Consider the following 22,507-nt stretch of genomic DNA (forward strand, 5'->3'; position numbering starts at 1 on the left):
TCAACTCTATTTCTGTCTTTCCAAACCTTATAAACATGGACAAAAAAAAATCTGAAATTCATTTAATGGACATTTTTCTTATCAATACACAGTGCAACACAGGCACGTAGCATCGTTTTTGAAAGTGGGGGGGGGGGCAGCCAAAGAAATTTTTTTACATACCTGTGAAAGTTCACAAGCAAAAAGAAAAAAAAAATCCTATTTCGTAGGGGGGATGTAGTGGCCAACTTCCTTTCACTTCCATTTCTTGTCCACACACTACTACATTACTTTTATTATATCACTTTACTGTGGTAATAAGTGGGGTGGGGGCAACCAACCTTTCAATGGACATTTTCAATAGTAAGGTTAATGTTGGGGGAAAAAGGGGTGTGCTGCCTGTAACATATCTTTAGAACATTTCTTACCTTTCATATGTCGCCCGCATGGTGCGTGGTTAGAGCGTTTGCTACAGAGTCGCATAGTAAGGAGTTGATAATCCTTCGGATAAGACCGTTTAAACCGAGGTCACGTGTCGCAGTAGCTGCTGCCCTCCCTGCTCAAAGGCCTTGAGTGCCGAGTATTGGACAAAATTTGCAGCTCTTCACCGGCAATGATGGCGCCTCCATATGAGTAAAGAATTTTTCGTGAGGGACGTGATAAACAGTATACAATCAATCATTATCTTTCGTCTCCCCCTGTTTCCAGCTCTCCAGACCTGCAAAACAAGGAAAAAGTGAAAACACATAAGATATTCTGCCAATCACCTTATATTATGCATCATTAAAGGCATTAGAATGTATATTCTTTTCCACTGCCTGATCCGTTTCGCATCCATATTGCTGTAAATTCTATCAACAAAAAAAAAAATATTAAACCCGATTGGTGAATATTTTAGCCATGTACATGTTCTACTGAGATTTTTTATTCGTCAGTATAAGTATTGAATGTCGAATCTTGAATATCGTACCTCAAGCGAATCACTTATTTTGAAAGAGCCTTCTGGACTTTCGTATATACTTGTATCAGTTTCATGGAATGTCGCTATTCTCTTAAGCTTTATAGAAATGGACAGGCTTTCCTTCGCAAGCCTGCCTGCGGTTATTCTGGAAAACATTTAAGATATAGAACCGGTCACGGTTTTACTGTCACAAGAAAACCAACCTTTACGTGTTGTTCAACAATTTCACAATTCTCCATCCTGGATTTAAATTTTGAGTCTTGTAGGACTCTTGTAGGTCATGTCACTCGGATCTCCTCGGTTGACTCGTACCTCGCACACTCCATGGAGCGTAGCGAAAACAGCAGGGGATTGCCGACTGTTCTAGAAAAGCATTAGTTTGAATCCGGAAATGAGAACTTTATGGATAAAAGATATGTAAAGGCTATCCATATGTAAAGGTTGCTTTCTTGTGACAGTTGAGTTTATTTGTGTTAAAAATGTTAATAAAAACGTCTATTACGTAAAATCAGACAAATTGCAGACAAAATGTTAGTTGAAATGTGAGCTGTCACCAGTTCTACATTTAACACTTTTCCAGAATAGCAATATGAAGGCTTGCGAAAAGAAGTGGATGTAAACGAACGCCTGTCCACTTCTCTAAAGAGAACAGAATGTCGCATGAAAATCTAGTTTAAGTAATCGTGGTAAAATTGAAAAATAAAATGTTGAATTGCATAAATTAAAAAAATAATCTAAGGAAGAAAAACACATGAACACTTTTATCTTGCTTTAATATCCTCCCGTTGATCTACCAGAAGCCGCAACCATTTTTTGCAGTATTAAATGTGTATTTTCTTACAATATCTACACCAATCTATATAATATTACAATAATTTACCCCAGCCGGTCTACCACAATAGTGGACATGATTAGGACGTTGAAAGCATATCTCATCTTAATCGGTCAAATACAGTTTACTGTCATTCATTGTAAAACAGAAGACGGGAAGTTTTCTCTACTAATTGATAAATCTCAGTGGGTAGTCTTGTAGAAAGGAATCCCCTTTTCCCCGCTGCCTACAATGAACAATCCCCCTGTCATCAATAACCTGCTGCAGTAAAACGCCGCTATATCAAACACGCTTATTACGATATCACGCTTAAAGAGACAATGTGGCGCACTGAGGGGAAAATTGACAAAACACAGGCCTTTGGATCGCTTAAAAAATATGACTGTGTTAAAAAAAAAAGATAAAGGTATGGAACTCTTACACTGGGTGCCCAATTTAGCTGATAGACTATTTTTTTATCAAATGCTCTAAAATTTTACTTTTTATTTAAATCTATTCATACATAAACAAAATTTTACTTTTTATTAAAATCTATTCATACATGTAAACAATCTTCATTCTACCAAAGCTCATTCGGAAATTCCATACTTCTCGAGATATTCTGATATCAATTACAGAAAAAATTCCATACTTTTTCTTACTCGAAATTAGCTTGGGCCCCTGATCATTCACAGACGGTGTTTGAAGTGCAGCAAAGAGTTGCATAGTATTTGCAAAATCTTTCAACATTTTCTTACTCCAGATTGTAAGGTCAAGTCTGTAATAATTCATTTCGCGAGAAATTAATTTGAAAAGGTCTACATCAACAGCTGCACCGTCATGTTGATGATGTAAGGGATAAATAACGAGATGGTGTTGAATAGTTTAGAGAAAACATTCCCCTCCGAGAGCCGAAGGCCTGAGGAGGGGAATGTTTTCTCTAAACTATTCAACATTATCGAGTTATTTATCTTACTTTAAAAAATTCCCTCTATTGAACCCCAAAGAAACAGTGGCCCATTCATATATCCAACTGTGTCATAACAATGGAATCTTACCCTTTCATATATCCAACTGGTTGTAATACAAAAGGCTAACCGAACACCCCTCTGCGAGCTTGTGAAAGAGATGCTCACTTCATATCAAACCATTGTGTTCTACGGACCGGTCACCGGTCATTGATTCTGATGAGGAAATTTTTCTTACACAAAGTGAATTTAAAGATGTCCAAAGTTCGGGGGGAAGATACCGATAGTGTATTAAATGATATTTTAGACTTACAGGAGGAAAAGAAAATCAGAATTTTGATCTGAAGCTAGACAAATACAGTGATATTTCGGATGATGATTTGGTTCAAGTGTCTGACAAGATTCTTATGAAGTCGCAGACGGGCAATATTAAAACGGAGGAAAAATATCAGCGTTTCACAGAACCTATTTCTGATTTTGAACGTGAGAGAATTGCTGCGCCAAGATTTGCTAAAAAGACTATGTCTAAATCAAGATGGGCAGTCAATTTATTGAATTCGTGGTTGAGAAATAGACAAGAGAAATATGGGAACAGGGAGGACCTGCAGAAAATTAGTGGATAATTGCTGACCATGAACCCTGAAATGCTTAATTATTCTTTGGGGGGGGGGACTGAAGTGGTAACACCTTGTATGAAATTATAATAGCTATTCAACATCATCTACGAGGGAATGCAAGATATGTTACTCTGATGGACGATATTGAATTTGAAGGAATGAGGAAAATGTTAGACAAAAAAAAATGAAGGATCTAGCCTCATCTGGAGTCGGAATAGAGAAAAAACAATCAGAGGTTATATCAGTGGCGAATGAGAATTACATGGGGGAAAAGTGTATACTTGGAACAGACACACCCGAAAAACTGTGAGATACTTTACTCTTTTTGCTTCGACTTAACTTTGCTCTTCGTGGAAGTGCAGAACATTACAGTCTACGATATGGAGAAAATTCACAGCTGAAACTAGGAAAAGAGAAAGATTCTGTGTGGGAATTCTTAGCATATACAGAGGATATTTCGAAATGTAATTCCGGTGGAATAAACCATAGGAAACTGAGAAGAAAGCAGACAAAGGCATATGAAAACTTGGAGAGACCAGTCAGATGTGTTGTTTCTGTATTCAAGAAATATATTCCTTTAAGCTGATTTTTTTTCTTTTCTTTTATCACATTTTTTTTATTGCATACATGTATATATATTGGAAGAGAGATGTTATTAAGGTTATTTTTTTATACAGGCCAAAAACTGGAAAATTTACGCGCAAGGCCCAAGCCGTCAAACGATGAGTGGTATTGTGATGTCCGAGTGGGAATCAACACCTTGTCAAAGGTAGTGAAAAATCTGTGTGCAAAAACTGGTTTAGATGGGCACTTCACAAACCATTCACTAAGAGCAACAGCCGCAACGAGGATGTATTCAGCAGAACTCCCTGAACAACTCATATGCGAGAAGACCGGCCATCGCTCCGATGCCGTTCGGGAGTACAAGCGCACAAATACTGTTCAACAGCAGGAAGCTAGTGATGTTGTTCAACTTGGTTCAAAGAGGAAGTGTGAAAATATCCCTCAAAGCGAAGTGTGTGATTCTAAATCAATCAAAATTAAGAAAGGAGATATTTTGTGGAAATTCCTTTATAGTTTGATGGATATCTATATTGTATATTGCTGGTTACATTATTGGATGTGCAAAAATTGAATTTATCACTATTGTTATTTTGTGCTGTAGAAATACAATTTTCAACTCAACCTTTTCTTTTTATTTATTGTTAAATTAATTGTTTTCTGCACTGTTGGATATTTGACAGATATTCAAATATCCAACCGCCAAGCGGTTGGATATTTGAAATATCCAACGATTGCAAGTTGGATCTTACAAATATCCCACTGGTGGTGGTTAAATCAATAAAATATACCCAATCTAATAATAATGGGTGACGTCATTGAAGTTTTTCAAGAATGTAAAAGAAGCTATGGTTGAACGAATTTTTCCCGGAATGTATTTACCTTTCGATTTTGAAAACGATTAGACCGCTAAAATGTTGGTGACTTAGTAGGTTCATATGATCAAAATTAGAGAAAATCTTGACAATGTAAGGTTCGAATGCAAATGAGCAAATATGCATTGAGTATCTATAGAATAAATGCCGGGAAAATTTGTCCCGTCTTTCTAGCTTATGGTAGGATTTTTCTCATATTTCTTGTATTTATTAAAAATTAATGAAATTTTCATAGAATCAAGAAGACAATATCACAAAGTGATGGCATCGAAGAGATTAAATTTGACCATTTTATATTAAAGGTAAGGTCAGGTCAAGGTCATTACCTTTTCCCTGCGCATTACGACAAAGAGGCCCATAGGCCACATCGCTCACCTGAGAAGCTTTGACCATGCTATTCTTAACAAGATTTCCCTTTTGTAATACTTATTGTAACCCCACCATACCCTAAATAAAGACTTTTAGATAAAATTATAGATGATGTGGCTAACGCAGTGTGTGTGCGAAAGCTTTTTGGACAATTCGGCCTTGTGTAATCAATGAACACACAGAAGGGAACCAAATTTTGTTTGACCGAAAAACCTTAGAAAGCCATGGTCGTCCAACTTTCCAGTCAGTATTGAATCTTCTCTTTTAGCTTTTCTTTTACGTACTGGGGAACGCTCCGGCATAATACTTTCGACGGTCCATCATGATCATGGACGTCATGCCGTTTTAATCACGTTCATTTATAACGTATTTTTGATTCTTGCGATATTTTTTCGGTTTATACTTATAACAAACATTTAAATGACCCCGCGTCAAAATAGTAAAGCTCAAAACCGGATATACTGAGACATCTGGCCGGAGGCACTATACGTCGGTCAGGTCTGATGGCTTTCGCCCAAACTGTATGACTACATGTTCAGTAACTTGGCATACAAGTAGACTTTATTAAGATACAGAAATTAGTCATCAGTTTTTGAAAAACATACTTGTCATGGTAACTAACCATAAATGGAAATTATTTTTTTTTATTATAAACTGAACGTAGGGAAGAAGAGTTCTGATATTTAAAAAAAACGTAGTGCAGCAAAGCGAAGCATCCCCCCTTAAAGAGCAAATTAATAATAAAAAAATACATTTGACATTGATTGTGAACTGATGCAGGTTACCGGGACTTCCGTTCGGGTTTTGAACAATGCTAACTCACCCACTAACAAGCAAACACCTACACTTTCGTGTCTACATCGCCTCCAATTCTGTAAGGAAGAGATTATAATCATGCATCTACAGTATTTATAATATTTTAGTTGACTATTACGGCTAGAAGGCATCAGGGGGTTTCTATAATTTAAAAAATAAAATAGTTTCATTAGGCCACACCTAATTTCTTGTTCGTCGGACATTTATTAAATAAAAGAACGAGCGGGCGAGCGGTTAAATAATAATATTATTACCTTTTTTGTAGGCTATTTTTTTTTAAAAGAACGAGCGGGCAAGCGGTTAAATAATAATATAATTACCTTTTTGGAGGCTTTTTTTTTTTTGGCGGGGCATGCAAAAATTTGAGCGGACAATGATATTTTTTCTGATATGATTGCTACACTTTAATATTAGGGTAAAATTTTAAAAATTAAACGACACGTTTTTTTAATAAAAAATTCTAAACTTGAAAAATAGGCGATTTTAACGTCCATTTTTAGGGACACATTTTTCATTCAACCCCCCAAAAAATTATTCAATCTTAATCGAAATGTGTGAAGACTCTCAGATTATGAAATTTAATGTTCCAAGAATGATTTCACAAAAGAAGACATTTGTATCACTTTATTTTTAGCAAATACACATTGTTTTATATCTCTCTTCTTGCAATATTTTGCCTCTTCTTTTCTTGCCAAGGGGGGTAACTTTTGGAGCTTGCTGACCAAATACTACTCGAACGATTTCCTCCAAAATTCATAAACAATTAGCATATATAGTCTTTAATAACATATTAAAAAATTAAGAAAATTAAACGACAGGAAAATTTTTGAGGCAGGTGTGTTGTACATCCTTAAATTAATATTATTTGTCTAGTTTTGTTTAGATAAAAGCGCGCGGGTCCGACAAACAATTTTTTTTATTGATGTGGCCAAAAGTTCAACCGTCAATATGGAAATATTTTGAATGCGATAACAAATCACTTATTAGTCCAGTTCTATCTTCAAAAAGCTGTTAAAACGATTATAGAATAAAGATAAACAAAAGTTTACAGTGATGTACATCTTGCCTAAATCAGATTGGTGTTTTTGTTGGCTGTTTTTAAATTGTTTATTTTTATTTCGAGATAAAATATTTATTGTTAATACAAATATAATGCCATGTATTATCTTTGCAGAAGCAATTTGTCTACCTTGGTGAATCGCGAGTGAAATATTTTGTCTTGGAAAATTTATATGGATATATGCAATAGAAAAAAGATCTGGAACGGCCCTTTTGCTGTAATGCATGTACGTATGGTTAAATCATAACCCTTGGATTAAGGGAACTGTCAGTGTGAGGAATTTTGAGATACACAGTGCGGTATGAGAAATTATACACAGTTGTTCGTAAGTAATATTGATCACATTGTAATATTTTTCGAGGAAATACTCTGAATTCTGGATTTTTCATTAATTATTTTTAATTATGTTCTGGGATAAAGGCGTAAAGTTGAATCAACAGCTGTGTATATTGATCGAGGAAGAAACTGATGAAGAATTATCAAATAAATGCATTTTTCGGCAGAATAGCACTATTTTCTCATTGTTGTCGGGATATTTTTTTTTCATTTCTAGATACCAGACTAATTTGAATCAATCTTATTTACATATAAAGTACGAAATCATGTCCTTAGGAAAGTGTTATGCTTAATTTAACAAATCCATAAACCAATATAATGTCATTGTATGAGATGATAACTTGCTTTTAAGAAGTTCTACACTGAGTTTGGAGTTTAAGTGAATGGTTTGGATAAGTGTAGTAATGAGATGTTACGAACAGTAATTAATCTCAAAATTCTTTAAAACAATACAAATTGCATTAAAATATAGTAAATAGAATTACATTCTTACCCCTCAGAATTTTCGATTTTTTTTTTTTTAAGTTTTGCATAATTTCCAGGATGGTTAACGCTGACTGGCGAAATTATAGATAAATAAAATTTGTGGTTGCATGTAATCAAGAAAAAGTACAAATCAAAATGTTTTGGTTCTACTCAACCTAAACATTGCTAAAAATTATAAACTGAATAGCTCTAAAAATCAATAATTTTTGTATATATTGTAAGACAGATAAACATCACCCCTCTTTTAATATATTTTTACGATTCAAAATAGTTACGTAGAGAAAATCTATAACTGCAAGTTTTAAAATTTTGTTGAATGATATCATCAAAAATTGAAACAAAAGCAATTACCGAAAAATTAATTAATATATATACTGATAGGAAGTTCGTTTCATAGCCATCCAAAATTTAACATATATCTGGACATTCTCGGAAAGACGTACTTTTCCTATTCGTGTTCATGTGCAAACATGACCAGGGTGCTTTTTACTTCTATCGTTGAAGACTATCACGACCACCAACGCGTTCTTATTTCATCACCACGTATTTATGTAGCTTCCAGGCTCCTTGTGTTTTATCACTAGAGTATCTTCTCCCGAACAGATATACACAGACGCTGTATTTTTAACTGATATGTGATCTACTGAACCTCTACTAACGACTGTTTGACCTTAGCTGTCAGATCATAAGCATTATGCGTATATCCCTTTATTCCTGTTTCATTTCCAGAAAGTCGCGCAATCCAAGCAGTTAAGGTTCCATTAACTTTTTAACGTTTAAGAGAAGTAAATGCTGGAACTATAGATATTGATAAATAAAAAAAAGTGTCAGAGAGACATGTGAAATAGTAAATAATTTTCCAGATATACGTATTTGTATGGAAAATTTAACCAATACCATTATATTGGACATTCATTTTCGTCAGCTTCTCTTGCAAGTCGACAGTCGATAGAGTTTCTCTGCAGTGCCCTTCAACTTCATAATCCCACATGTGCTCTTCCTGATTATAATAATGTTTAATATCATTTTGCTTATCAAATGGACAAATTAAAACATTTTCATAATTAATCAATCAAAGATACTAGATCACGATTATTTCTGTTTTCATAAAATTTCCCATCATTGTTGGGGTATTAATCTGTTAATGTTTATGCATGTATAAAAAAAAATTTGTTTACTCCGCACATTTCACTGATCATTGATTGACAATACTTGTGAGTTTGTTTGGCTTTCTCACATTTTTGTCTGACGTTTCTGGAAGATAGTTATATTTTTTCATTAATACACAATTTTCCACTATCACTTTCTTAGATGAAATATGTTTACAAGCATTCTTTTTTTTTTTTTAAATATTTCGGTAATATGTCGGTGAGAAGTGCTAATGTAACATATTTGAAGGAGAAAATATTATCTAATGGTTGGTACCGTATTTGTGGTTAAAGTCATGTGGAAAAAAATGCTCATACTTTCACTTCCATTCCTTTGCCCCCGTGGGGATCCGGGTTAGAATAGGTCCTCAGTACCCCTTCCTTGTCGTAAAAGGCGACTAAATGGGGCGGTCGTTCGGATGAGACCGTATAAACCGAGGTCCCGTGTCACAGCAGGTGTGGCACGATAAAGAAATATTCCTTTATTATTTTCCAATTTCAAAGAAATGGATTGATTGATTGATTGCATACTGTTTAACGTCCCTCTCTAGAATATTTCACTGATATGGAGACGTCACCATTGCCGGTGAAGGGCTGCAAATTTAGGCCTGCTCAAAGGCCGTAAGTGCCGAGCATAGGCCTAAATTTGCAGCCCTTCACCGGCAATGGTGACGTCTCCATATCAGTGAAATATTCTGGAGAGGGACGTTAAACAGTATACAATCAATCAATCAATCCATTCCTTTGAAATTGGAAAATAAGTAAAAAATATTTACGACTCATTGTCATTATTTCCTTCTCTTATATAAATGCTAAAGCCCTGATGCTCCTCTTAGATCAAATACTTCGCTTTCGTTAAAAAAAATTGAAGGAAATTGATTACGGGAAAATTTATTCTGCCTTTTAAGACCAATCGATCTAACAGAATGGTTGAGCCTTGTAATTTCAACAATAAAAAGACCTTAATAAAGTGAACAGTTTTCTAGTTCAATTTCATTTAACCTCATCAAGTATTTATAAAGCTGGAAAGAGAGGAAACTTATCAGCCTCATCCATCATATATTCCAAACACACAAAGGTATACTAACCGTCGATGCATGTTTAAACTAGACAGAAATTCTTGCTAAAGACAGAAAACCGTGTTCGATTTTTTTTTCTGAGCTTACAACCTTGCCATTTGTCTGCCAAAAAAACCAGAAGTCTCTGTCGAGACTGTAGCTCTACTAATTTGTACTTATCAAAAACCATTGCACTATTTTATGTATCTTTGTGTAGTCTACTTGTGTGCCAACTTATTTTGAAATCAAACTAAAACTGTAGAAGGAGTAGCGTTTTAAAGGAATTTCACAGAAAATTCTATTTTTATTAACCATGGTAACACCGTTCATCGAAATCAAAAACCGATGCACTATTCTATGTATCTTAGTGTAGTCTACTTGTGTGCCAAGTTATATTGAAATCAGACCAAAACTGTAGAAGGAGTAGTGTTTTAAAGGAATTTCACAGAGAATTCTATTTATAGTAACCATGGCAACACCGTTCACCAAAATCAAAAACTGATGCACAATTCTATGTATCTTAGTGTAGTCTACTTGTGTGCCAAGTTATATTGAAATCTGATCAAATCTGTAGAAGGAGTAGCGTTTTAAAGGAATTTCAGAGAAAATTCTATTTTTAGTAACCATGGCAACACCGTTCATCGAAATCCAAAACCGATGCACTATTCTATGTATCTTAGTGTAGTCTACTTGTGTGCCAATTTATATTGAAATCTGATCAAATCTGTAGAAGGAGTAGCGTTTTAAAGTAATTTCACAGAAAATTCTATTTTTAGTAACCATGGCAACACCAATCATCGAAATTAAAAACCGATGCACTATTCTATGTATCTTAGTGTAGTCTACTTGTGTGCCAAGTAATATTGAAATCAGACTGAAATTGTAGGAGGAGTAGCGTTTTGAAAAATTGTTTACAGACAGACGGACAGACAGACAGACGGACGGACGGACGGACGCCGGACGCATTACTATCGCATAAGCTCTTCTGGTCTCTGACCAGTAGAGCTAAAAAAAAAGATTGATTTAACGGTCCTTGAAAAATTAAACGTAACATTTAGAATTGCACAACTCCTTTAAATTTTTTTTTTTTTCATATATCTATGTCGAGTATTTTTGCATCCCCCTAACATTTAATAGCTTATCTTAATCAGTTATGACTAGAATGAAATTTTGAGGCAATTATATATTTTTATGCCCCCCATCGAAGAAGGGAGGGCATATATTGCTTTGCTGTTGACTGTCGGTTGGTCGATCGGTCCACAATCAGTTTTCGTTCATTTTCTTCGCAGAGATTGCACATATTGAAATGAAAATTGGTATACACTTTCAGAGAATTTTTCACTCATATGGACTCGACGCCATGCACTTGTCGGTGGAGAGTTGTACATTTTGGGTTATGCTCGGAAGTCAGGGCTATTGAGCAGTGAGGGATTTTTTTCATGTCTGCATCTGGTCAAGGTAACATCGAAGGTCGCTTAATCTATGTTTTTTTTTTAATTGTAATGCAGTAGAAAATACAGACATGCTTATAAGCAAGACTAAAATAAAGAACTAGATTAATATGAGCTCCTCAATTAGTTTTGAAAGATTATACAGCGTTTATTTGTTTTTTAACGTCGCTCTCTGAAGTTTTTCACTCATCTGGAGAGAACGCCACTTGAAAATTTTGACTTGCATCTCGAAACTCGGGTCATTGAGCAGTGAGGAATTTTTTCATGTCAGCACCTACTATGACACGGGACCTCGGTTTATATACTAGTATACTTTCTTACCGGAGGACAGGTCTCCACGTCCCCAAAATGGTAATTGGGAGTCGAGCCTGCGACGTAAGGATCACCTCCATACACCTTGAGTCGTGGAGCTTCTCTTACCACTGCGCCACGTGGGCGACTGTAGAATTCTATATAGAGTTATGGATATATATCTTGACACTTTAAAGACATATTTGAAAGATTTCTCAAATTAATACCTTGTAATTTTTAAATAAGAGAAACGTCTGATCGATGAGAAAAATCGATTGTAGATTGATATTCCTCTTATGTAACTTACAGTATTGTTAAAGGAACATCCAACTACATGTATATGTGTTTGAGTGTTAGCGAGGCGAGCAAATAGTTCATTAAAATTGAAGTGTTGTCAAGCTTGAACTCAATACGAAGATTCTTATTAGAACAATGTTATGCAAATATTAAATATGTGCAATAGGAATAATTAAGTTGCCATTATTTCTTTGAGACGCAATGTTGATACTCAAATATTAAAGATGTGATTTAGAGACCAATACTCAAGAATGAAAGTGATACAAGACTTTGTAATAAAATGAAAGGGAGGCACTGATAGCGTTATTAGTGAAATCCCAGCTGTTTCTTGACATGTATTTTTAAATGAGATATGTGCATGCAGTCTTTATAATGAAATTTTTAGAAGGAAGAATAATTTATAAACTACTTAATCATCTAAGAGTTATGTATTTGTTGCAGACATATTTCCTGACTTCAATCAGCGATGGTCAACAACAGAGGTAAATCTGTATGTAAAAAAAAAAGCTAATTGAACTTTTTTGTTTCTTATCATTTGTACAATATTCTCTGTGGCAAAATGTTTGTAATGTGTGATTATAGTTGTGAGTTATTATTCTACAAAAGTTTTATTTCTTGGCACCTGGACCCATTCCAATTACTCATTTGTGCTACTCAAGTCGTCCTGCACTCGGCAGAATAGAGAAGCTAGTGCCCACCCCCATCCATTCCACTTCCTTTGCCGGGTTCGGCCTCAAAGATATAGTACTTAGTGCTGAAATCTTATTTATTCTGCATGTACCTTGGGAAAGTACACTCAATGTATGATAAGAGTTTTGAATGAAACATATGAAGATAACGAACAGTATTCAAGATCAAAAGTCCATAAAACAATACAAAATAGCAGAGCATACACCGACCTCCAAAACACCAGAAGCGGGATCAGGTGCCATGGAGGAGTGAGCATCCCCTGCCGACCGGTCACACTCGCCGTGTGCTCCTTGTCATGATCGGAAAATAACGGGAAAATCAGTGGTCAATTCATTGTATAAATAATGGACTAAGAATTAGAATGAAAAACGTCAGTCAGCATTTGACTCGATGATAAATTGTATTTGCTGACAAGGTCATTGTATCGACCATAGAACTTACGAAATGATGACTTTAAACGAGGCTGCTGATATTCTTATTTCATTAACTCGTTTGTCAGTAAGTTGCCTCGTTTTCGAAATTGTTTGTACGTAAAGGATTCTCTTGCGTATCAAATCGACTGAGGTGTATTAACTCCGTATGCAGGTGATTAAGGTGTATTGCTGCATATGTATATGGGAAGCTGACGACAGAAAAGTTAAAGTCATCACGTTTATCATAGAGCTTGGTTGTTAGATTTTTTTTCAAGTAAAATATCCAAACATAAAACAGATGTGTCAGACTCTGTGGTATCTGTTAGCCCAAGCTCACCAGGATGTATCGTATCGACATAAGAATGGAAAAGACCATTGTTAATTGACAATACGCCGTCGATATATATATCTAAATGCCGAGTTACAGGCCGCAGCAAGTGTTTTCTTCTCTACACGCATAAGGTTTTGCATAAATTCTTCATATCAATATAGAAAATAGGTCGGAACAGGGCACAAACGAATTAATACTTTAGTTAATATATATTTTGTAGGTGCAATTTTATATCTTTATTCACTATATTTAATGAAAATCATGCATGTTTTGACATTCTCCTACTCATACTCAAAACAACAAGCTAATTCAGAGAATTCGTGTCCCCCGCTTAGGGAAAAAGTCGGATCCCCCTGACTGAATTTGTAGAATTATTAAATGTATACATGTATACTGAAGCAAATAAAATACATGAATGTCAATATGCATCTAAAGATTTGATTGCTTATTCTTTCTTATGTGTATAGAAGATTCATTTTATATGGAATATTTATCACACTGTAATGATGATTTTGTAACCTCATAAATTTTTCATTTCAGCATAGAAAAGTATTTAAAAAAAAAGGATCGACCGAGATTCGATCCCGAGACCTCTCACATGTAAGTCGAGAGACATATGTACCACTAGACCACGCAATCGCTTTACGTAGAGTTAAGTATATGCAGAACTAAAGTCACATACATGTATATATTCATGTTCGGTATTCTCAAAATTTTACACAATCCATGGTGTTTGATTTATTTAGCCTTTATTAAACAGTTCTAATAGATGTAATAAGAACATAAAGTCCGCCGAGAACCTGTTATATACGCAATAACTCTCCTCATGCCCCTGTGCTAAAAATAGCGACATGTAATACTATATATACTTATAAAACAAACGGGGCGGGGCACTTTGAGAGGGATGAGATAGGTCCTAGGGAGTTTTGGTATAAAATTACATTGAATAAGCTCAAAATCTTCTTGAAATATCGCCCGGAAATGATAGTGTTACAAACAGACAGAATGTATAAATTTACGACCTTGAACTTTGACCTTTTGACCTCAAAATCAATAGGGTCTTCATTAGGCCAAAGGAATTGTTATGTAAAATTTCATTGCAATAGCTCAAAGGGTTCTAGAGATATCGTGTGGAAACGAAAGTGTTATAACAGACAGAATTTGCTTATTTATTACCTTGACCTTTGACCTTTTGACCTCAAAATCCATAGGGGTCTTCTTTAGTCCATAGGGAGTTACTATGCTAAATTTCATTGCAAAAGCTTAAAGGGTTCTCGAAATATCGTGTGGAAACGAAAGCGTTACAGACAGACAGAAATACGGACGGACGGACAACCCCAAATTAATATCCCCCACTTTTCAAGCGGGGGACAAAAATTGGGTTCATTACTTTCTCTTTTTACTTTCTCTTTCAAATGAATATACTCTGAATCATTTTTTGGGGGCTCTTGAGGCATCATAATATAAAACACCTATCAGATGAAATATTTCTATGTCTATTCATCCAAAGCAATGTAAACAAATTGACCTTCTCAAATAAGTATTGCAGAACCAAATACAACAATCAATGGATGGTGTTGTTTATGTAATAGTGATCTACAAAATTAATGCTTGTAATAATTATATTAATGGGAAATATATTCTGAAGTAAATGTGTTAACTGTAGTACATAAATAATAAAGTAAAAGGAAGGGGATATATTAAACTTTCCCTGTGATTAATATTGAATCAGTAAATATGCAAAGCGGAGAGTTATTTTAAATTTTCATTGGAATGAAACGGGTTTGATTTAAAAGAAGACAGAAAAAAGATTATTATCTAAATTAAAGGCTGCTGTTGTGAATGTACATGTATAAGCAATATCGAAATAAGACCTCTTTATTAAGCATTTCTGTTGAAGTCGTTAAAAGTTGCTCAGGTATGACATATTTACCTTGACGACGCGTATAAAGAGTTTACATAACCAGCCTTTTACTGAATTAGATGTTAATAATTGCAAAAAATACAATTAAATGTTATATCGTAAATGTACATGTACCAATAGAAACAACTTATAGGAGCAAAGGATTTCTTGACAGAAAATGTAATAATCATCATCAAGTTCAAAGACTTCTTTTTACGCATTTAAAAGATTCATGAACGTTAATGCTAGTATTCATTAAAACCAGAAGAATGTATGATTCACAAAGCTTTAGTTATAAAGTTTCATCTTTTTTTATTTTAGAAAAAATGCAATAAAAGTTATCTAGGAAAATTGTACCTAATGCTAGATAACATTAATTAAATATTCCTTTAGATCAGTAGCATAAACAGTCTCTAACAGGTTTGGTAAAGTCTTTCTATTAATGCTTTTTTTCCCACGTATATGCCTTGTACTTTAGTTTAAAAAAGCTTAAAAGAGCAAATCAAAATACATAATTTAGGACATATATTTTACTGTAAGTAGTTTACTTTTGCTTTTCTCTAACTTTTATAATGGCATAAGACAAAAATGTAATTGAGATATTTAAAAAATATTCACTCCTACTAAAGAAATATCCACTTACGTTCATACATGTATCTATTCTGAGTAATATTATGAATATCTAACTAGAATGAAAGGAAAATATATGGTTCAAAGATCATGGAACAAACGAAGACCTAATATTACGAACGGTGATCGATCTCAAAAATAAACAAATAATTAACTATGTGGGAAGGACATACCGGTTAACACGGACTCCTGGATATTTCAGGGGTGGGATCCCGGAACATTATGTAATCAAATTAAAAACGAAGACCTAACACTTGAACAATTGATATAAAACAAGTGCAGCCAAAATAGGGCTTAATGATAGGGAATGAAACATTTGGAGATAACGAACAGTTTATGCTAAAATGCGATTATAACGATCAAATATTTTTCTAAATGCCGACTTACACGAGGTTGTTGAAATCTGTGTAACATCAACTTATCTGTCAGTAGTTGATCAAATTTTCGATCATTTCAGATATTTGTATTCATTGTTAACTTTAATTTTAACTTTGTAAATAGTAGCAATTAAGTGATGCAATATTATATTTTAATAATTACAGTTGAGTTTCGAACATTCGACTCCCAACATCATTTCAGCACAATGTACAAAGTTCTGCTCTGCTCAATATCCTTCACGATCCTTCACGGTCTAAAGTTATTGTCACTTTTTTTTAATATAAGACAATCGGAAAAACTCACTTGGATTAAATATAAAGATAAGATCTTAAGGAAACTTCTTTTGCGGTCCGAGTTTTAGTTAAGGAATACATATGTAACTGTCTTATTTTTTAGATTTCATGATGTGATCAAAAAATTGGCTTGCAAGCCAATCGATTGATCATCATCATGAAATTAAAAAATTCGACAGTTATTCCTTATATTTACATGCTTTTGATTCCGCCAATCCACGTGCTCAAAACCTTTTTTTTTTTACAAAACAATCGGAAAAACTCACTTGGATTAAATATAAACTTAAGATCTTAAGGAAACTTCTTTTGCGGTCCGAGTTTTAGTTAAGGAATACTTTAATTTCTGAGATGACAGGAATTGCCTTTGGGCCCCTTGAATGTAACTTTTTTAATGGATTTACAAAATATACTAAAGTGATTGTAAAGTCAAAAATCTATCGGGTTTTCAGCCTTTAATGATTGATTTCCGCATATTTTACATAATTGGACTCTCATCATTTGGGATTGCTGTTAATTATAGGAACATTTCCTGCGGCTTTTTCTCAGAATTTTCACTATAATTGTGTTCGATTATTGATGTAACAGGTATCAGAAATTAAAATGAAGGCAGTCGTTGAAAAAAAAAAAAGAGATTTAATCATTGGTAAGCTTTGACGTGCATTGAAAAAAATTGATTATTTTAATCCGATAACCTTGTTTTATTTTATTTTTTTTTAACCTTTTTGTTTAACTTGAATACAAAATGAAACTGATTTATTCTGACTCTAATTTTCAAAATAAATATCTTGGTATTCAATAAGTAAACCTAGGAACATTCATTCTGATTTCAAATTTTATTGTAAACGAACAACATGGGGTACCTGTGTTGCAGAGGGGTTTAGTAATAGGAGTTTCGTAATGTAATAACATTTAAATACATGAATGCATAATTATGTGCAATACATTTTAGAAAACTTCAATCAATAAATAAACATTGATTGTAATTTTTAGAGTGTATTGAACCTCGTGATTAATAATTAATCAGTCTTTTACACAGATTGATTAAATGATATGTGCTGTATGCTTCACCTAGGATAAAGTGTTGTCAAATGAACAAATTTCAAGAACAAAGTAATCCCCAGATTTAACCAAAATCAATACATTGTCAATATTGTGTTATTATTGACTTTCTGTACCTCTCAATCTTCGCAACCAGAGAGATCAGCCATGTATAATTAAAGAATTATCCTGTAATATATCTTTATATATGACAGAATAAATATAATCACATGTATTATTCAATGCACTAGAATTTCATGCGCATCAAAAATAACAATAAATCTGGTCAAGGTCACATCGAAGGTCGCTTGATCTATTCTTTTTTTTTTAATTGCTAGATTAAATAGAGGTACGTTCTGTGAGCCCTGAGCTTAATAAATGGTACCCCCACCCACCGTATGATTATGACAAAGTTCATGTTTTGCTTTTGAAGATTCGATATAAGGGTCAGATCAAATTGTAAAATAGCAGGTCATGATGGCATTATGTTATATAGAATCTTTGAAATATGAGTCGGATCAAAATTTAAAATAGGAGGTCACAATGGCATCATGTAACAAAGATTCTTTGAAAGTCTCATTAAATTTCATACAGAGTGGTATAAGAGGAGTTGCGGATAAGAGATGGGTACCCTAAAGCGAAAGAGATGGACGGACATACAGACAGACGGACGGGCGGACATCCCGATCACTATACACCCTCCCACTTTTCAAGCGGGGGTTTAAAAAGAACTGGGTTATAAACTCATCTATTTTAAGAATATAGCATTTGTAACTGTTGAAGCAACGAGACAGACAAATTAAATTTATGGAAATTCTGCCTTCAACATATCGATCCTTTGATTTAGTTCCTGTAGCTGAAGTTAAAACATATAGTCGAAAACTTCTGGCAAAAAGTCCGCCTTTGCATTTCGCCGAAACTGGTTACATCTGAGATTTAGAATTAATTGTTCAATCAACGTTTTCATGTAATTTTGCATATAACTTTGCATAATGTATACATAGGTTATATCAAATGGAAACGAAGATGACACTTCATAATTTGTAGATAGATAAAGGATATATCAAATGAAAATGAAGATTCGGAAATTTCCAGATACACTATATTTTAACTGATTTTGTTATAAACTTAGAAAACTTTTACTTGATGTGTAGAATTGGTTGAATACTAGTACCTTTTTAAATGGACAATTCGAAGGCGTTTTGTTAATGGATACGACATTTCAGTCCAAGATCTAAGTCGTCTTTTCATATTTAATCACATAATAATTAGTAATTTTACAATCCTTTTGTTGACGACTTACGTAAGAACATCGATTATTAGTAATGATTAGTGATGATTAGTATTTCTTTTTGTCCCCTGTGTCAACAAATCTTTTCAATATTCCTCAATATTAATACATGCAGACCCCTGATTACCGAAATGATGCTTCCCAGCATTAAGGCTTTGTGCTATGCACCATTGTTTTGTGCCATTAACCTTTCTTAAGAAAAGTGTTACTGAAAAAAGTGTAGATATGCATGGTTGTGATAGTTAGGGTTATCGAGAATATTTAGCGGTGTTTTCATTTTCAACACAAGTTGATTTCCATATAACGACAGAATCTGTAAGAGTTAGAGGAAGAAAAAAATTATTGCTTATTATTTTGTGATTTGATTGACATATGCAAGCTTCTCTCTGTCCTTAGTACACATGAACGCGTGAGGGAAACAGGGAGTAGATTGGTTTCTTATGCACTACTCCTCCGTGTACAGACATCAGACAAGGGTAGTCAGAACAGTAATGGGGAACTTTAAATGTGCGCTATTTGACCCTCCACTTGTAATTATTATTGATTCAGTTTAATGGATGGATTCGCTGCTAGTATATATGATATAATACTGCTTAATGGTTCATATATATATATATTCATGAATGAATTGAAAGGAAACCCTGTAAAGAAGTTCTGAGCTCAAAATATTTATTATTCTTCCTAGCGGCGGCGGTGTCTTCATTGAAGTTCTGTGTTTATTCGATATGCAGTGTGCATTGTTGACGAAAAGGAGAGTTTAATCCAAGGAGACGGGAAGGACCCGCATCTTGACAGAAGGTATGTCAATAATTGGCAATTATTTCATTCAATATCCAGATAATGTCATTCAGACTTTGTGGTTGTTATTTTGCTTGAGATTTTTCCCATTTGGATTTTATTTTAAAATCTTTCTCTTAATGAAAGTAACATTCGGCCTCTACATTTTTCAGTATATGTTCTTCGAAAATTATTTATTTTCCAATTTCTTTAAAATACAGATTGTTTATAATTAGTGAGAAAAAATGTCAAAGTTCAAAGTTTGATTTCAAATATAGAGTGTCTTAGAACACGCATTATTAGTTTGGTATGAACGTATAAAGTACAGAGAAAATAGTTCCCAAGGGTACTAGAAACAAAAGTCTTGCGACAATTAAGATAGTCAGAAAATTGATTTTTAGCCATATGTGATGTCATATCGTCTTGTAAGATTGCAAGAGGTACTGTGAACTTCTGAAAGTGAAATGAACATTTGTTTTTTGTGAATCTATTGAACACAACTTTTAAAAAATTGTAAAAATATCATATGATTATCTACTTTGAAAAATAAAATGTGCAGTTTATTTAGTGGGAAGCTTACACGGCTTTAATATAAAAAATTCGGGCGCATAAAAATATTCAAACATCGCTGTTCGTTAATGACATGCAATTAGTCTTCAAAAGAAGGATACGTGTATATTTCGGGTTAAGAAAAAATTCAAAAGCTTTTGTAATATATGCACCGAACACGTTAAATATATCATGTTCCCTAGCGTACCTCTTGCATTCAAAAGATATTGGGCCTTAAAAGATAGACAATCTTTTCAGGTGCCATAAAAATTATGCACACCCATTTAACGATTCAATGTGTAGGTAATTTTACATAATATTGTATTCAATTGAAAGACAGTGTTGTCATTTTCTTTAATGTAAATTTAAATGATAGGTTTTCACTCTTCAACTTTGGAAGAGATCTAGCCATTTTCATTCAATTTATATTTTCATTTCTTAGACGATTTTATTATTTTTTCAGTAGTTCTTACTGAATGTTATTCTTATGACAAATGAAATTTTAACAACAGCTTCCATCTGTTTAAATATCTTGAGGGTCGTTTCATTAGAAATGAGAATTTAAGAAACCTGTATCAACGTATTATAATTATGTAAAAATTTTTGCATTTAAATACGTTTGTATGTATATATGTAAAATGAATATGAAAGAGAGTATTAGATGTACCTGAATTTTCTTATTCTCATTTCAAACTTTAAAAGTTTTAAGTTTCTAAATCAAAGTATCTTGGCTATTGAAAATTATTGATTGTTTGCTGTGTTTGACACTGCTTGTTCCTTTTAAAATATCAATGGCTTAAAAAGTCATAAGCTCCTTACAGAAAGTGAACTTAAATTTGGATAATGTTATGACTGTTCTTTTGATAGCCGTGTCTTTCTATTATCCGCGATGTAAGCAAAATGAATCGAAGAACTAGTTTCATAATTCAAAATCTATGAGATTTACACTTTTGTCTTGGTGGGCATTGTAACGGTAAGCTATGTAAGTTACTTTGTTTTCAACCCTTTAAGCTTTCCATGACTGCAGGAAAGTTATTGGTTCAAGGATCTTACGTCTTTGTATGAAAACGGTTAATATGACGTTTTCTCTTTAGATATTTAGCAGTTGATGTCTGTGTTTCGAATTAAGTAAATTAATTTGTTATAATATTTTATATCTATGTTTAGGAGAGGTAATACATGTGTATCATCCTGATATTGATGAAGCTGAAGAAGTAATCAGACCTTTGTTTTTATATTGCAAAAAAGATTTTGAAAATATGTATTATTAAACTAAACTATTTTTTCCTTAAGACATGGAGTTTGTGTTGACGATCGTCGGACTAGGGGGCCTCACAAATCTCCTGATTCGACCTGTACAGAGCGACATTAATAAGTTCAGCAATGCACGGTAGACCTTTCTCTCCTCAGTTTTTTGTCTTTATGCATTGTCTATATTGATATATTTTCTATTCTTCATCATCATGGTATGTAATTATTTTTCTGAGTTCTGTTTTTCCAGGTACTTTGCCATCTATTTTCTTGTTTGCATGGTCACTCTGGGTTATGCCGAAAATGCAAGGTATTATGTTATATCTGTTCTTGAACATTTTGTGAAGTTGTTTTGTTTCTAAGGTTCATTGAGCTATGCAATTGTATTTTCCAATCTTATAAACATGCTTATCATCACAGAGCAAATTTACATTACATGTAATTTTAAATAAAATTGCAGCATTTGAAGAATTGCAATAATAGTGTTAAACATTAGGGCTTCTTTTCTTACCATCACATATTAACAAGATTTGGAAAGCAACAAATTTGAATGTTTATTTTTTATTTTTTTTTTGTATTTGCATGTCTTCTTTTCATTTTAAATCAATTTTTATTTTTTTTTAATATTTTTTTTTTCATTTATGAAATCATCATCGAAAGTTAGAAAATAATGGGAATTTCTTTTTACACAGCGGAAAGTAAGTAGATTTAAATCATACACCAAATGCTTTTTATTTATTTATTTAAATTACGTCCATTTAAACCTATTTTCACGATTAAGGAACTCAAGCCTTGAATTATTTTATTTGCTTTACTATTTACGATCTCTTTCCTCTGATATACTTCTGTAAATAAAACTAAGTCTTGTATTTTTTTAAA

The 22,507-nt window shown here is 33.5% G+C and overlaps 1 protein-coding gene across 7 annotated transcripts in view; it reads left to right on the top strand.

Moving 5' to 3' along the window:
- The window catches only part of LOC134282966 (glycine receptor subunit alpha-2-like), a 34,941-nt gene that overhangs the window by 3,210 nt on the left and 9,224 nt on the right, over positions 1–22,507 (top strand). Inside the window, exons 1-4 of one of the 7 annotated variants that reach the window (XM_062765395.1) lie at positions 7,315–7,342; positions 19,737–19,849; positions 21,671–21,767; positions 21,879–21,938. In XM_062765395.1, the coding sequence (XP_062621379.1) occupies positions 21,673–21,767; positions 21,879–21,938 (155 nt within the window). In that variant the 5' untranslated portion in view covers positions 7,315–7,342; positions 19,737–19,849; positions 21,671–21,672. Of the gene's footprint in view, positions 1–7,314; positions 7,343–12,460; positions 12,575–19,516; positions 19,582–19,602; positions 19,624–19,736; positions 19,850–21,670; positions 21,768–21,878; positions 21,939–22,507 lie in introns of those variants that run through there. The other 6 variants (XM_062765392.1, XM_062765393.1, XM_062765391.1 and 3 more) reach the window with 6 other exon arrangements.

The sequence above is a fragment of the Saccostrea cucullata genome, unplaced genomic scaffold (genome assembly GCF_032062105.1).
Source record: "Saccostrea cucullata isolate Sc308-1 unplaced genomic scaffold, CSIRO_AGI_Scuc_v1 ctg1856, whole genome shotgun sequence".
NCBI classification, from domain to species: domain Eukaryota; kingdom Metazoa; phylum Mollusca; class Bivalvia; order Ostreida; family Ostreidae; genus Saccostrea; species Saccostrea cuccullata.